Here is a 17,610-nt window from a genome sequence, read left to right on the forward strand (position 1 = left end):
CGCCTACCACCATCCAACCACAAGCCATCACTCCGCAGGCAAAGGTACAAGTCAAACATCATAGATGTAACGAACACTGGCATTCATAACCAGTTCCAGGCGCCATGTGCTCTCCTGAGAAAAGCCATGAAGGATAATATTACTGTAATCAATAATTGGAAGTATAAATGTTTATACAAGATTTTTTCAGCTCAGGTGCGAAGAGTATTTATATTTTATAGGTGTTACAAGTAACATGCTTTAAATACAATTTTTCTGTTGTCATTTAATATATGGTCATGCCTGAGTATCATTTTTCAAGCTTGACTTATTCTGTTCCGCTTCTACCTGAAAGTAAAACAAATTTCAGGCATGTGGTGCAGTTTGTATGCCCAATGTGGAGGGTCTCTGAGATTCATGAGATGTTTTAGTTCTTCAGTTAGCCAAAGCGCAAATTTCTTTCTTATGTTATCGGTTCTTGGGGGAACATATTGGTCATACAGCTGAGTAAGTCTGTTAGTAGTCAATAAACTTTTTTGTTCATGTCCAAGATGTGAATAGAAGACGTCACCCAAACTACGTCTTGCACCTCAGTTATAAGTTCAGATAAAGTAATGTGTTTGACGTCTTGGTATGCAGGCAGTTGTGGTTTCTTTCTGGAACAATGTAGCGAGTATGTCACGAAAATTATGCTTTTGAAGGCAATATGAACCTGGAAAACTCAAACAAATTGACAGACAGGATCAAGGACATTGACATACCGGATATATCAGGCCTCATGTCATGTTGTGTCACATAAATGTACACTTGCATTCCGAGAAATGAAACAATCAACGCCACTGCGTAAGGACTAAAACAACAAGGCAACACACACACACACACACACACACACACACACACACACACACAGACAGATGAAACAGCAACCACACTCAGGATCATAATGGCACAAAATTATTTAATATTCAACAACGAGTTTTATTCCCAGGCTGAAGGACTGCCAGTGGGATCACCGATCAGAGACCTCTCAGTCAACATATTCATGAACAACGTAGAGAAGAGCTTCAGACGCACAATAAACCAAAAAATACGAAGTTATAAAACGGTGTCATTATGTCAATGACGTAATTTGCCTGATCGACAAATCATATACACGCACAAAACAGCTACACAATGAAATAAACAATTTACACCCAAAAATTCACTTCAGAATAGAAGCAGGAAAGACATTAAATTTTGTGGATCTCACCACACGAAGAATAAAACCACTCCTGACTTCACAACATTCAGGAAACCGATAACCACTAGCACAACCATTCACACAAACATTGACACACAAACAAGCAAGATTCATATTCAGGCTTCACAGATTAAACAGAACACCTATAAGCAAACTGAGCTATATACAATAAGACAATTCGCAGTGGAAAATGAATATGATACCCATATGACAGAGAAACTAACCCAACAAATATACAAACAGAAAAGAAATGAACAGGCCACATGCACACAAGACTTGTACAACAACACAGAACACAACATATAGAGAATGACCACATGCAAGACACAACAGAGCAGAAACCTACAAACGAAAAAATATGGTACATACTCGCATGCAATAATAAAATTGTTCACAGAATAGGCAACGTTTTAAAGAAACAGGGATTTTATATGTGTTACAGGACAGACAATACAACACAGAAAGAGCTGAGCATGCAGGAAACACCCAAAGATAAATTTCAACAGATCAGGCACGTATGCACTTACATGCCACACTTGACAGCCAGTATGCATAAGGCAGGACATGTAGGAACATTAAAACAAGAATTCACAACACCCTAGAGCACTAAAAAAAGTAATAGGTACGATAGCACATTTTCCAACCAACTAATAGCCCACAACCATCACCCAACTTAAATAGAAACAGATCCAAAAATGCTAATAACCCAGCCACAGCCTATACCAAACGCTTAAAGTAGAACAAAACTTCCACATACAGAATGCATTAGCACAACGGAAATAGATTATAAACGATCACTCTACACTATGTAATGGCACACCATTTAACACATTAAAGGAACTAAAAAATGACGAAACAAGCAGCTAAACCTCCTCTTCCCCCCCACCCACCCACACACACACACACACACACACACACACACACACACAGAAAGAAGAAAGTAAACGAAATTCAAATTTGGCACGAAACTCACTTGAGAACAAGTGAACGCCAACGTGGACCGGACACACAACAGTAAAATGTACACTGTATTCCATCATTTTTCGAGAGTGTATCCGGGATATTATTAAGTCTTGTACCTATGTCTTGGCTGAAAAGCTTTCAGTTACTCTCATGGAGCCTCCCTTGCAAGGTTCGTAAAGCACTTTGCACTGTGGAGTAAATGGGCATGCGTCAGAGATACTTTAACAATATTGCAAGCGATATGCCACAGGCATGTCTGTAAGGTTGTCAGCGAAATATCGATACAACAGTTACAACATCGAGTGAACAGATGTTCATTTCCTAGTGCTGTGAGCATGGAGGTAGAACAAGGGGAGATGGCGCTGCAGACTTACGCTGTACGTTGTTTTGAAGCCAGTGGGCGGGGCCTGCCGCCATCTTGGATCCCCTAAAACATTAGCATACGAGTGTTTACAATTGCTTCTTGTTCGTTATTTCTGTCGTATGCACGCGATATTTATTTTATATGGTTAATGTTACACTATTTTAGTGAACAATACAGCATAAGGAACGCAAGTTCAAATGTTTTTCTGGTCTTAAATGCGTATTCGATACAGTAATACGACACGAAAATATGACGCTTCTGGCCTCAGTACCGTAATTCCTTTTTGTTTATACACTTTGAATAACCGAGAAGAGAAGCATGTGCTATGAAAAGCGTGCTTTCGTAATCCATTTCTATGCACTTTCATTGACTTATGTTTGTGTCGATAATTGATAAAGCCAGAACTCCAAAAGCAATAATTGGTAGTTTAGAGGCACCGATTTGTATTCGTCCCAGCTAGCGCTCAAGCTTATTTCAAGATTGATATTGAGTTTAGGTTCAGTTGAAAATTCAAGATTGAAAATCAACCTGTTACACAGCTTATTTCAAGGTGGATATTGAGTTTAGGTTCAGTTGAGAATTCAAGATTGAAAAATCAACCTGTTACACAGTTTACATCAAGCTGTAAAAATTTAGCTTGAATTAAAATAATTTTCCCAAGCTTGAAATAAACTGTAATTTCTCTGGAAGGCTGTACAGCAGATGCGCGCGCAGCATAGCTTCCATAGACGTCCACGGGAAGCGCCACAAGCGTTTGTAAGCCTTGCACTGACTGTGCTATGTTTACGGCCATTTTATCTTTGTGATGCGCGTTAATGATTGTTGACTGTTGTGAAGTTTGTTTTATACTGGAAAATTGTTCGGTAAGTGTGTGGTGTCTCCTGCCTCACTGCTAAACTGGGTCTGAAGAAGAAATATAGTGTATTACAGGTACGTTGGTGCATTTTTCTCTAGTGGTACGTTAATATTACAAATGTTAAATATTATTATGTAACGTAAACAAATATCATATTCTTTTACATAGAAAAATTGAGCCTGGATGAAAGTGAAATGGATTACCAGCTAAGAATGCATATTACAAGTTGTTCAGCAAAAAGAGGTCATTTTAAACTAGTACTCTAGTAGCTGAGCACGAGATCAGTTTCAACTTTTAACATTTTTTATGTGTAGGTATGGCTAACATTTTCTTTTACCTGTTCCAGTATCATTATACCGGCAGAAGTCAGCGATATTTGATCCTGCTCTGGTCTGTGTGCTGGGGCCGGAGGGGCTTCAGAATAATTAAATTTTAAAATAAAACAATTTTAAACACTTTGAAAATAAAAAATTTTAAACCTACATGTCTTGATAATTTTTTCACACCATTTCCATTCTGATATTTATTTAATTAATTCGCTTCAATAAATTCAGATTAATAATTATATAGCATAAAACAAGCTGTAAATACCAGGCTGTATTCCATGTGTGTAGATACGGCTGGAGCCAAACTTGATAAGTCAAGCTTGAAATATAGCTTGAACTCTGCCAACTTTGATGTTTGTTTCACGCTTGAATCCAACTAACAGGTCTGAATATTCCAGCTTTGATTAAGCTAATATACTTGAACTTTACATCTGGAAACAAGTTTGAAACCGGCTTACTGTGCTATCTGGGGTTGTATTTTCAAGTCAAATTTTAAATGTTCAAGTTTGCAAGAAACTTGTTGTGTCCCATAGATGTATGCAGGGATGATATAAACAAGCCAGCTGTCATGTCAACAAAGTGAAAGATTCGTTAAATTACGAAGGAAAAAAAAGGAATTTAAGATTGTCAGGCCCATTGTAGTTTACACATCTGCTTTGTTTTTAAATTGTACCTATCAAGTGGTATTTAGTGTGGCAAACAACAGCAATTTACAGGGTACGACGACAACATAGTGGTTAAAGTAATGATCTAAATAGCCTGGACTTAGATAGGGAACTTTGCTTTAACAAAATATATGTAACCCTTTAAGTACTTATAATTTAACCACTGTAACAGGTGTTCCAGTAATTTTACTGAAGATTTAACTAACTACATGTAGTTACATTACTTTTATATTAAATTATCGCATTTTAAAACATTAGTCCCCGTTTCCAGGATATTTCTTACCAGGACTTTTCAGTTACTTGGGAATAACCAAACAATGAAAACCAAGTGTATTGCTAACCTCCAGAGAGCTCTTCACGTTGGATTGATTGGAAATCTAAAGTCAAACCACAGAAATAAAACCATACTTTAAAACTTTACAGCACATCAGAATTTCAAGTATATATAGGAAAATAGCGCTTAAATAAGTCCACTTACGAATGAAATATGATTTGTTTAAACTTTAGACTACAATCAGAACGATTAGTACACCCGTAAGTGACACAAACTGGCATTTTTTTATCAAAACAATTCACAACTACAGAGAATCAAACCACCAGAAGCGAATGTTTTGGGGTAGCTAACATGGTGGATCTTCACTTGGGTCAGCTTCAAGTTTGTGACGTCATGACAACTCCTCTTATTTTTACCTCCATGGCTGTGAGAATGAAATTGCATATGGCAGAGAGGAGAAGAAAATCAGCTGTAAAACTGGAAGAAGAACAAATGTAGATCTATATCAAAGAAAATTGCCATGGAAGATGTCTTCAAACAATAAAGACGAAATGCATTTGGAAACAAAAATTTGTTTCATTCAGTTGCAATATACTAGAGATGGGTAGATCGCGACCGAATGGGTGCAAAGGAACAGTTCACTAAGATGAACAAAAGGGCCAAGGGACGAATTCCAAGGAACAATCGGTTCATAGTTCACTTCGGTCGCTGTGGCCTACTTATAGTTCCCGGGAACGAGGAACGATCGGTTCATTGTTCACTTCGGTCGCGACGGTCTACTTACAGTTCCCGGGAACGAAGAAGATCGGTTCATAGTTCACTTCGGTCACAGTGGTCTACTTATAGTTCCTGGGAATGAGGAAAGATCAGTTCATAGTTCACTTGTTCACTTCGGTCCCGGCGGTCACTTCGGCAGTTCTCGTTCCAGCCTTGGTTGCGTGCTCGTCTCAGTCTCAGTCTCCCTCGGCCACACTCATCGTTCTTCTCAGTTCCACTGCCGACTGCTCCTAGTCAATTCAGTATCCAGTTGTTCATTTCGTTCACTGCGCTCGCCTATTTTACATGCGTTGCAAACTGTTCTTGCACTTGGTTCTGGCTATTCACTGTCCACGACCGGTAATCAAAAAGTATTTTATGGTTACATAAATGACATAAAAATTACGTTGTATGTAATAGATACGTCTTTGCAGGTAACAAAAGGGCATATCAACTCACTTCATTATATCGATGAATGGCAGAAGACATACTTATAACAAGGCACGTTTTTTTGTTATTCATATATTTTTTTGATTTCATCGACTTGATTTAGCAGCTAACTTTCAATAATATGCTCAATTTTTAGTGTAAGAAAATTCATATAAAACGATTTTCGTGTATCTTTCATATACAAAACATCACACTTAGGAAGGCTCTAATTATTTTTAAGTTTGGTTGTTTCCAATTTGCATTACCTGCTAGTTTGGTTTCTTTGAAAAAAAAAAAAGTGGGTTGTGGGTCATTTTGGCTCAGTAGGAAAAGCGGTGCCTCTCCATTTGAAAAGACATAGATTGCCATAAAATCGTATTTACTTATTATCTCAAAAACATTTGTTCAGAAGGAGCTTTCAAACCAAAAACTTTATTACTGCAAACTTAATTATTATTATTATTGCTGCTTTAACGTTAATAATGCAACATAAAAACCTAATTTTTACTAAGCGTGTGACGCAAGTATGATAAAACCACATTTTATTTTATGCTTCCATAAAGTCTCTACTTCGCATACAAACTCAAGAGACAATGTGAAGTATATATAGTGTATAAACGATTATTGTTTACAACATAGTATAGCTATGTAGTGGAAGTCGAAACGAAGAATTTTACACAAGACACTTGTGGTCTATTAATTTGGGATACAGCCATCAACAGGTTTACACGACTACATGAGCTGTAGCCCATGCGTGTCGCGTGAGATTTTCATGTTCTCTTCTCCAGGTCTCTACACATTGTCATCGATTGTTTCGAAATTGTTGCTTGCATAGCTTGTTATTTCTTCACTGCCTAATTATTACATGTTTGTCTGTTTGTTGTATCTGCTCATAGCAGGCAACACATCGCCCGTAATTGGCGAGCAGTCTGTACTCAGGGCCGGTTTTCCGAGCGCCACCCTATATTACTTCCATGCGATCAGCCACACAAGGATACGGTTGGCTAAACGAGAGGTTCTGCAGAATCACGAAAATTACTTCTACAAGTGTGTGAGAATTCTGCAATGAATAAAAACTCTGTACTCCAGGGGGGAGGCAAGAGCCCCATCTTGGTGCCCTCCAGTCACCTACACTACTAGTTTTCAGTTTTTCATAAGAACCATATACCAAACACAAATGAACGGTGAACGAGTAAAAATGAACGGTTCCCAAAAAAGAACGATCAGCAGTGAACTAGTTCCCAAGGATGAACGAGTTTGCCCATCTCTATGATATACAGATCTAAAGTAGTTATTATGAACATAATATTACAGACAACTGAGCGCAAGAGGACAACAAATATCGATGTTCTAGTATGTAAGTCATTACAATGGCACATGGATCTGTTTACATTAAATCAAACCTTTTTAATTTCTAACATGTTCTTTTAGTGTGTTCAGCGATGAAGAGCTGAACTACGTTTTATTTTACGAGTTAGCTGAAACAAATCAATGAACATTATACACTGAGCGCCAAAGAAACTGGTACAGGCATGCTTATTCAAATAATGAGATATGTAAATAGGCAGAAATGGCGCTGCGGTCGGCAAGGCCTACATAAGACAAGTGTCTGGCGCAGTTGTTAGATCGGTTACTGCTGCTACAATAGCAGGTTATCAAGATTTAAGTGAGTTTGAATGTGGTGTAATAGTCGGCACACTAGCTATGGGACCCATCATCTCTGAGGTAGCGGTGAAGTGGGAATTTTCCTGTACGATAATTTCACGAGTGTACTGTGAAAATCAGAAATCCGGTAAAACATCAAACCTCTTACATCGCTGCGGCCGGAAAAACATCCTGCAAGAACCAACAATGACGGAAGAGAATCGTTCAATATGACAGAAGAGCAACCCGTTCGCAAATTTCTGCAGATTTCAATGCTAGGCAATCAACAAGTGTCAGTGTGTGAACCATTGAACAAAACATCATCAATATGAGCTTTTGGAGCTGAAGCCCCACTTGGGTACCCATGATGACTGAATGACACAAAGATTTACACCTCGCCTGTGCCTGTCAACACAGACGTTGAACTGTTGATGACTGGAAACATGTTGGGTGGTCAGACAAGTCCTGTTTCAAATTGAACGATGGACCTTGCATGTCAGCAGGGGATGGCTCAAGCTGGTGAAGGCTCTGTAATAGTGTGGGGCATGTGCAGTTGGAGTGATAAGGGACACCTGATACTCTAGATACGACGCTGACAGGTGACACATATGTAAGCATCCTGTCTGATCACCTGCATCCATTATGTCCCTTATGCATTCCGATGGACTTGGGCAATTCCAGCAGGACAAAGCGACACCCCACACGTCCTGAATTGCTACAGAGTGGCTCCAGGAGCACTCTCCTGAGTTTAAACATTTCTGCTGGCTACCAGACTCCTCAGACATGAACATTATTGAGCCTATTTTGGGTGCCTTGCGATGTGCTGTCCAGAAGAGATCTGCACCCCTCCCCCCCCCTATGCTCTTATGGATTTATGATTTATGGACAGCTGTGCAGGATTCGTGGTGCCAATTCCCTCCAGCACTACTTCATACATTAATCAAGTCCATGCCACGTCCTGTTGCGACACTTCTGCATGCTAGCAGGGGTCCTGTATGATATTAGGCACGTGTACCAGTTTCTTTGGTTCTTTAGTGTACGATAGGGACCAACCAAATGGGGCAGTGCAGCTGTTCCGACACTGGCCTCATACTCGGGAGAATGGAGTTGCTCTGTCCACCCATCCTGATTTCGATTTTCTGTGATTTTCACTAAGGCAAATGCCAGGATGATTCCTTGATCAAGGCTATGGTCAACCACCTGTCCTAACCTGCAAGATCAGTTGTCCTATCTTCATAAAGCATCTTATATAGTCTGTGTGTTGTATATTTCGAGCTATCTATTTGTGCTGTGGGGCATGGATGTGTGTGATTGATATCCTTAGGTTAGTTTGACAGTTAAAATCAAATCAAATGCATAGTTCAAGTAACATAAAACAACTACTGAAAAAGAAAATATAGTACATTGTCCAACTTAAACAGTTGAGATGAGTTATAACAAAACACATTAAAACAAAGTTTTAAGAATGTAAATACCAATCATTTCTTTATCTGCAGGTACTCATCAAGAGTGTAGAAGGAATTGTCCATTATGTATTCTCTTAATTTACGTTTAAAAGTAGATAAGATATTAATGTGAACATTAATAATGAACACCTTTTTGCAAAACACTCAAATGTTATAGATCCCTGTGTAAATCATTTTTTGATCTAGCATCATGATCATGACATTCACTATTAGATTTACAAAGAGACTGGTTATTAGAAACAAAAATCGTCAAATAAAATATGTATTGAGAGGTGACTGTTAATATTTGTAACTTACGGAACAGATTTCTACAAGACCATCTTGGATGAACACCACTTATGATTCTCATAGCTCTCTTCTATGCAGTAAATATTGTTTTGGCTAAAGGCTGGTTACCCCAAAATATTATGCCATATGACATGATAGAATGAAAATAATCAAAGTAGGCAGCTTTGATAGCGTCCATGTCGCAGCGGGGCTGATTACACTCAGAGTAGAGTGCTGCAACGCTCAGTGTTTGACCGGTCACGGCTCGCCTGTTGACGGGGGGACCGATCCGCTCATGTCCGGCCCCACACGACTCGGCTCGGTCACGTACTCGCCCCATGTCTGTTGTCCGGATTCCGGATACGCGGATAACCGAGCATGACCGGTCACCGCTGATGTCTCACCTCGCCTCGCCCCGGCTCGCTGCACTGCACTGTACTGTACTGTACAAATCCAATGTCTCTCTCTCTCTCTTTCTCTCTCTCTCTCTCTCTCTCTCTCACACAGTGTATTTATCTCTCTCTCTCTCTCTCTGTCTCTCTCTCTCTCTCTCTCTCTCTCTCTCTTTTAATACAAAAGTAACGTTTCCAAGAACGGGTACGTGACACAACTAAATTCATAAAGCATCTGGAAAGTAAAATGATATTTCTATACAATCGCGGATAGAAGATGAGTCTCATTTCCAAACAAATGATATATTTTTCCTTTCATTTATAGGAAACATTAAATAAGTACTTTCCCTGTAATCTAGAAGACAACCATCTTCATAAAGAAAGCATACAAAGAACATTTATCATTTACAGACGTAGCTTGTAGTACTTTTCAATTGTTTGCAACATAAACAGAATTATAGTTATTGTTGATCAGCAGTAAATCACTAACGCGTTCCGGATTTAATTGGCTGCGGCAATTTGTTAGTAACATTCCGGCTTTACTAAAGCAGCTTTCACTAGATGCGCTTGTTGCTGGGATGCATAAAATAGGTCTTGCAACTGCAGCCAAATCTGGCAGATCTGTTTCATGTCTGCTCCACCACTTTAAGATGCCATCATCATCTCCGGGGTGTATTAAAATGTACAGATCTACTTCATCTGCTGTGGATGATCTGTTGTTCCCCCATTCCTTGAAACGATCTCTCTTTGTGGGTGGTGATGACACAGTACTTGAAGGATCTATGATAATAAACAAAAGAGACAAGTAATACAGAACTGATATCGAGATCATCGAAACGTTCCCGTAAGAGACCAATGACCTCGCTGTTTGGTTTCTCCCCCCAAACAACCCGACCCCCGTTCCCAAAAACACGAAGTGTTTTACGTTAATGAAATATTATACGAGTCACAACATTCCTGTTTCTCTATAATACACTTTCCACTAACTATGCAAAAACGATTATGTTAGTGATTGCATGTTGTAGCTAGGTACGTAGCACACATTTGTCGCACATTGCTAAGAATTTCCTGCTTTTCACTTATTTCAAGCATATTAAGATCACGGAAGGACGGCCAATGAAACGATCTTTGTGAGGTTTCTTGCAACTGTGTTTCTTTAAATGAGTGGTTCCCGACTGGGAAAACAATAAAGTGGAGTAGTTTATGCGCGATACGTACCCAGTAGACGCACTGTTTTCATCTACAACCAACAGAAATGTACTCCATACTTGGCGTTTTAGACCTTCCCGTTTCTTTAATGTGTAAACATTGGTTTCAATCTTATGTCTTACTACATTGGCTTCCTCGCGCTGCATGATTACAGAGAGAGACACACCACAAATGAGAAGCCCGTACTGGCTGCAGTGTCACACGGATAATAACACGTGTAAATGTGTTTGAAGTTATGTGCTACGTATTCGGTCACGGCTTCTATGCTCGGTCACAAGAACTAGTGCGGGTAGCCTATCCAGTTAGGGTGTGCTCGCCCCACCTCGTATATTGTGCTCGCTTACTCGGTCATGCAGGACTCTAACTCAGAGCATAAGTTGGCACGGTGTGCCCTATATGTAGGTCTAGAATATGCACAGACCAGTTTCCACAGCACAGCATATATCTTGACTGACTTATTTACGAGTGACTAAAATGAGTACGTTACAACTTGCATTCGACTGAAACTGGCAGTTTAAATATGGCGCGAACATAAATATTAGGCTACGCTACACATCAATTTGTTACTACAACTTTTATTTAGCATTCACATTCGTTGGCTTCACGACCATTTTATTGCCTTCCCCCAAAACTGCACCGCGGGCTACGCTAAGATCAGCTTGTCATCACAACCAAATCGACTGATTTCAGCTGATGCTTAGTTTTGGCTATAGACGTCATACACAATGGTATTTCGCCTCTGAAACTTTTCTTTGTTTCTTCGGTCGTGCAATCAAGACGTAGAGATAAAAAGTTCAAGAACTTCTGTTAAGTTTAGATACCAAACGATGAGTATTCACGGGAACTATGCGCAATTAACAAAGAAGAGAAATTTGTCTCGCCTGATGTAATATTTCTGTATCTCTCGTAACCATCGTGGTTCTTGAAATATCTTTGGCATATGATGTATCTTGCAATGAAGACGTTTGGTTAATGAACAGGCGGGAGACCAGCAAGGTGCAGACGATATTTGAAAATTGTGGAAATGACATTTGGGGTGACGTGTGTGATGTCATAAAATTTAGTCGTTATGTAAATCGTCATTTCCAATTGTTATGTGTAAATAGTGCTGTTCATGGCACTGTCGCGTGTCATAAAAGTCGATATGCTGTATTTACAGCATGTCGCGAAAAATTTGCAAGATATATTTTCTAGACACGGATTGCGTAAAGATTTTATGACCAAGAGGTGTCAATTTCAAGTCTGTAATCAACAGAGATGTGTGTGTTGTTGGTCTTTGTGTGTTCCGCAAACCCGTACGGGAATGTCAGATGTGGTGAAGAATACATCGAAGCTGAAGTTCAGTGACTTTTCAGAAAAAACTTTTCGTGGGCCATTGATTTTTCTATCTGGTAGCCTAAGCGCGATTGTTGCGCTCTGTGCTGAGCGGCATGATAACTTGCAAGGTAAACCGATTGTGTTTTAACTTACTATACGGTCTTGACAAGTCTCTCCTGTATGCTATGTTAATACTTAAACCTTTATACAATAGGATAGTTATATTCTGGGTAACAAGATTTGAAGCACGTTGTAGCTGCGAGCGCAGTAATTAAGCTTCTTGTTAAGCGTCATAAGATCCCAGGATTCCGTAAGATTATGTTGCTGTACACTGGGCTTTAATACTGTTTACGACACATAAACAAAGCAAATTTCAAACGATCCCTCAACTACACGAGCACAAAAGAAAATATAAAAATAATTTCTACGTCAACTATGCATCCTTCTTTTATAATGAGAAGTTTGTAGCTTATAGTCAACAGTTTGAAGTCTTTGTTTGTAGTCAGTTGTGGTTTCTTTCTGATACATTGCAGCGAGTACGTCACGAAAATTATGCTTTTGAAGGCAATATGAACCTGGAAAACTCAAAGGAATTGGACAGGATCAAGAACATGACATACCGGACATAGCAAGCCTTATATCATGTTGTGTCGCATAAAGGTCACTATGTAAGGACTAAAACAACAAGGCAAAATATATATATATATATATATATATATATATATATATATATATATATATATATATATATATATACACACACACACACACACACACACACACACACACACACACACACACACACTGATCAGGATCATAACAGCACAAAATTATTTTATATTCAACAATGAGTTTTATTCCCAGCCTGAAGGAATAAATGTTCACACACAGACATTAATCAGGATATTGATATTTTCATGTATATTAAGCAAAATATTGTATTAGTGACCTGCGTGAAATATTTACCGGAGTGACTACTTGATTTTTGGTTCTAAGTTCCTCAATAGCAAGGTATGAAACTATGTTCATTATAAATGTGCCAACAACTAGACAGTATATGTTAAATATTATGGTATCAATCACTGGCAGTAGTATGCTTCAGTAAGGGATAATTTATTTGTAATGAAAAAAAACAGCAGTTGTATAGAATGACCACATGAGCTGGATTTCGAAGGCAGTTGGCAAAGAAGTTGACACAGTGCGTACTCTACTGAAAAGTGAAGAGGTAATGTTACACACATTGAAGGTAATAATGTTTGTAGTAGACATCCTCAACATTCAGAAACAGAAGTAAGCCTAAAGTAGCCAATTGTAAAACAGAGAACATACTTTGACACCTTTATTCTGTGGCATTTTTTGTGCCATATTTTCATTGTAAACTTTTTATTCTATCACATTTATGATTAGGCCACTCTTTCATTCATATGTAGCTATATACAACTACACAGACAAAATGTTTTTAAAATACTTGCTTTAACCTAGATAGTAAGTATATTTGCACAAAGAGCCTGCCTATAATTAATTGTACTTATTAAAATATTTTCTGGAAGTAATACAAATGTTGAAATTTTGGCAATAGGAAGTTACATTCATTCTTGATTATCTTTTTAGATGACAATGATTGTAGTGTAGTTTGAATCATAGTAGATTTCACTAGAATAGAATATTCTGCTGCAGTCATTATATTGCTGTCCTAAATCTGACCAACAGATGAAAACACTGGCTCCTTTGTTGTTTTTAAAATTTTTATAATGACATACAAGTTTGTATAAAGAACTGATAAGGTTGTATTTTTTCTACTACAGTAAAATAAGGATCTGAGTCGTTGCTTCAGTCAACAGGTGAGCCTGCCATCCTCCAACTCTAGATCCTTAATTGTGCCATTTTGTTCCATCTGTGCAAGTACTATGTCCAGAGATTCCTTAGTTCCTCATGAATAATGGTAGAAGTGCTGTCTCTCTGTTATCAAGTGATGCTGCTGTGTATAGGATCAGTCGACATCATATGAAATGGAGATTTGGTCATCAGTGTCTGAGATTGATGTGGGCCTGGCAAATGCACAGTGGGCATGACATTTATACGAGAGTTGGAACTTAAATAGTGGCAACTATTTATTCACAACCAATACAAAAGAGTTACATGTTTGAACCTGTTACTGTCCTTCAAAGTAGTCACCAGCATTGTATAGAACCTGTTGCCTGGTTATAGTTTGCTATTCTGCTCCTTTCTGTATCTATTTTCATGTGATTGGACTGCTCTGAAGATAAAATTAGTACACTAACATAAAAAAGAATAATAACAAAGAATTGATGCCAAAGATGCTGGAATCGCTAGATTCCAATACTAGTTGATTCCTGGAGAACTGGAGATTCTGGGAATCATGCGGTTGGAATCAGTACATGACACATCCCTAATTAAAATCAACATGGATATTTTTTTTACTATAATTCCAGTTATTCTAAGTAAATATTAGTGCTATTGCTACTATTGCAAATAGTAAGCCTGGATGGAATTTTGAACGAGCGGGTGGTGATTTCAGATAATTCAAGCAATTCTGTTGGTTATTTAGTTAACTGGAATTGGCAACACTAGTCTGACAGCCCTTCAAGTCTGCCTGGTTGAATGAGAAGCAACTTAATCTCATCTTTGTGTTCGGGGGGGGGGGGGGGGGGGTGGGGGGGGGGGGGGTGAAGACAACAGTTCATAGTTTGTGGAGATATCAGTGTAGATTTCTAAAAAGATACAGACAGGAAAGATGAACAAGAATTATAATTTGGGTTTCCATCAATAGCTGCAGTTTCCCAAGAATAATTTATCCACCAATTTGGTTTCACCATGATTTGAGAGTTTTTTGTTCCTGGGAAGCGTCTTTCACTTCAATTCTCTGCACTGTTACCTGAGTTGGCCCAGAGCATAATGAAGGCACTGCAGACATTTCTTAGCTCCAGAAATGAATCTGTAGTTGGGCTACAAACCTTGCCCATTTTTTGTTTCAGTCAGTTTTCCAACTTGGGTGCAGCAAGATAGTAAGACACTGATCAATAATACTATTATAGAAAATGCTCAGACTGAAACAATTAACATGTACCCAGTTGCTAATGGACTATCTGATGGTGATGCACAGTTAATGGCAGCTTACATTCCAGAGGCTGGTTCATACAAAGCAGTTAGACTTACTGACATCAAAGCAACTAAGATTTGTTACTGGTAGGTTTGAACATCACAGGGGTGCTTTGGGATTCAATCAAACGGGAAACCCTGGAGGGAAGGTGACATTTTTTTCGAGAAGCACTACTGAGAAAATTTAGAGAAGCTGACTTCCAAACAGTTCTACTGCCACCAACATATATTGTGCGTAAGGACCATGAAGATAAGGCACAGGAAATAAGGGCTCATATGGAGGCAACAGAAAGTCTTTTTTTCCATCACTCTACTTGTGAGTGGAACAGGAAAGGAAATGTCAAGTAGTGGTACAGGGTGCCCACCGCCATGCACTATACGGTGGCTTGCGGAGTATCTATGTAGATGTATATTAATGAGAACAGGATACAGTGCTTTATGAGTAAGTTAAAAGCATTGTCATGGATCTAAATGGATTAAATTTCATGTAGGAGGAACAAGAAAATTTCTTTAAAGGGCAGAATAATTAAAGATCTGATGTTGCTGTAATATTTTAAGGAAAGTCATTAAATGTCCAGAAATATGCATATGCTGACAGAAATTAATAATGCAGATCATAAGATTAAAATTGTTTTGGATAATGTCAAATGGGAGCCAGGACAACTGGTCAGAGTACAAGGTGCTGTAACAATGAAATTAAATGACAAGGTTGTGGCTCATAATTCACAAGTCGTGAGTACTTTTAACAATCACTTTCTATATGTAGCAGCAAAAATAGGTTTAAATGGTTCAGTTTTAAAAAAAGAGAGAGAGAATATATTAAATACGTCATTCCACAAAACTTTAAGCAACTGGAAGTAGCACCAACAGCCTTCACTGAAATTGACAGAATTATAAAAATTCTAAAAAACAAAAGCTCATATGCTGCTGACAGAATTTCAGACAAAACTCAAAAAAGAATTGTAACTTAATAAGTAATGTCCTTAGTAATACATGTAAACCTTCACTGGCACAGGGAATTTTTCCAGAAAAATTAAAAAATCCCATTGTTAACCACTTTACAAGAAATGTGACCAAGAAGACTAAATAATTATCATCCAGTGTCCTTAAGACATCTTTTTCGAAAGTATTCAAAAAAGTAATGTACCCAAGAGTAGTCTCACGCATAAGTGGAAACAATATACTTAGAATGTCATAGCCTGGATTTCAGAAGGGTTGCTCATTTGCCCAATAACATAAAATGTCTGACAGGTAGCAAAGCAAGTTTCAGATATAAGCTAAAATCATTTGTCTTGGACACCTTCTTGTAATCCACTGATGAGTTTCTCTTTGAAAACTGATAGCCTGAGCGTAACGGAAAAATAGTGTTTTCATTACTGTTAACACTAAACGTTTGTACATATCCTGTAAACTAACTCATTTGACTTCATTTTGATAAAAGAAGTGTTCAAATCATAGTACAGTCATTAACATACAACATGAACTACTATGGTCCCAACACACTTTGTTGGGGCACATCGGAACTTACTTCTACGTTTGCCAATGACCCCCTCAGCCAAGGTAACAAACTGCATCCACCCTGCCGTAATCCATTAACAGATTTCACGTGATATTCCACATGGTCATGGTTTTTGTAATAAGCATTGGTGTGTTACTGAGTCAAGAAACACTACATCTACTTGACTGCCTCGATCCCTGGCATTCAGGATGTTATGCGAGAGAAAAGTGCAAGTTGGGTTTCATGAGATTAATATTTTTGGAATCCGTGCTAGTTAGCATGGGGAAGATCATTACATTTGAGCTCATAATATGTTCTAAGATTTTACAACAGAGAGATATCATACATATTTAATGATAGTTTTGTGGTTCACTTCTGATACCCTTTTTGTGGGTGGATGTGACATGAATACTTTCCTGAGATTAATGACTTCAGTTTTTTATTTGAGGGACCGACAGTAGTATATTATGGTGAGAAGAGGAGTCTGACTTGGCCACATTATCTGTATAGAATGTAATAGGGATTCCATACGGCCCTGGAGCTTTGTTCAATTTTAGAAATTTCAGCTATTTCTCAACACCAATGACACTAATATCCATTTCACTCGCCTTTTCAGTCGTGCTTGAGTTTGAGTCTTTACTTCTGTACTTTCCTTTGTAAAGGAACATTTACTCTCAATTTCAGTTCCAGTGTCATCAGTGAGTGTCTGGACATTAACTTCAGTGCCACTGACAGAATTTACATACGAAAAAAGTATACTTGGATATTGTGAGAGATCTTTTGATAAGATTCTGCTGTGGTAGTCATTGAGGGCCTTACGTGTGCCCTCATTACAACCAATTGGG

At 38.4% G+C, this 17,610-nt stretch overlaps 1 protein-coding gene across 1 annotated transcript in view; it reads left to right on the top strand.

Annotated features, from left to right (window-relative positions):
* Positions 1–11,755: 11,755 nt before the first annotated feature.
* LOC124619441 (caseinolytic peptidase B protein homolog) overlaps positions 11,756–17,610 on the top strand; it is an 88,307-nt gene continuing 82,452 nt past the window's right edge. Inside the window, exon 1 of the mRNA XM_047145828.1 lies at positions 11,756–12,275. Coding sequence (XP_047001784.1) covers positions 11,945–12,275 — 331 coding nt within the window. The 5' untranslated portion in view covers positions 11,756–11,944. The remainder of the gene's footprint in view (positions 12,276–17,610) is intronic.

Source organism: Schistocerca americana, chromosome 6 (assembly GCF_021461395.2).
Source record: "Schistocerca americana isolate TAMUIC-IGC-003095 chromosome 6, iqSchAmer2.1, whole genome shotgun sequence".
Classification (NCBI taxonomy): Eukaryota; Metazoa; Arthropoda; class Insecta; order Orthoptera; family Acrididae; genus Schistocerca; species Schistocerca americana.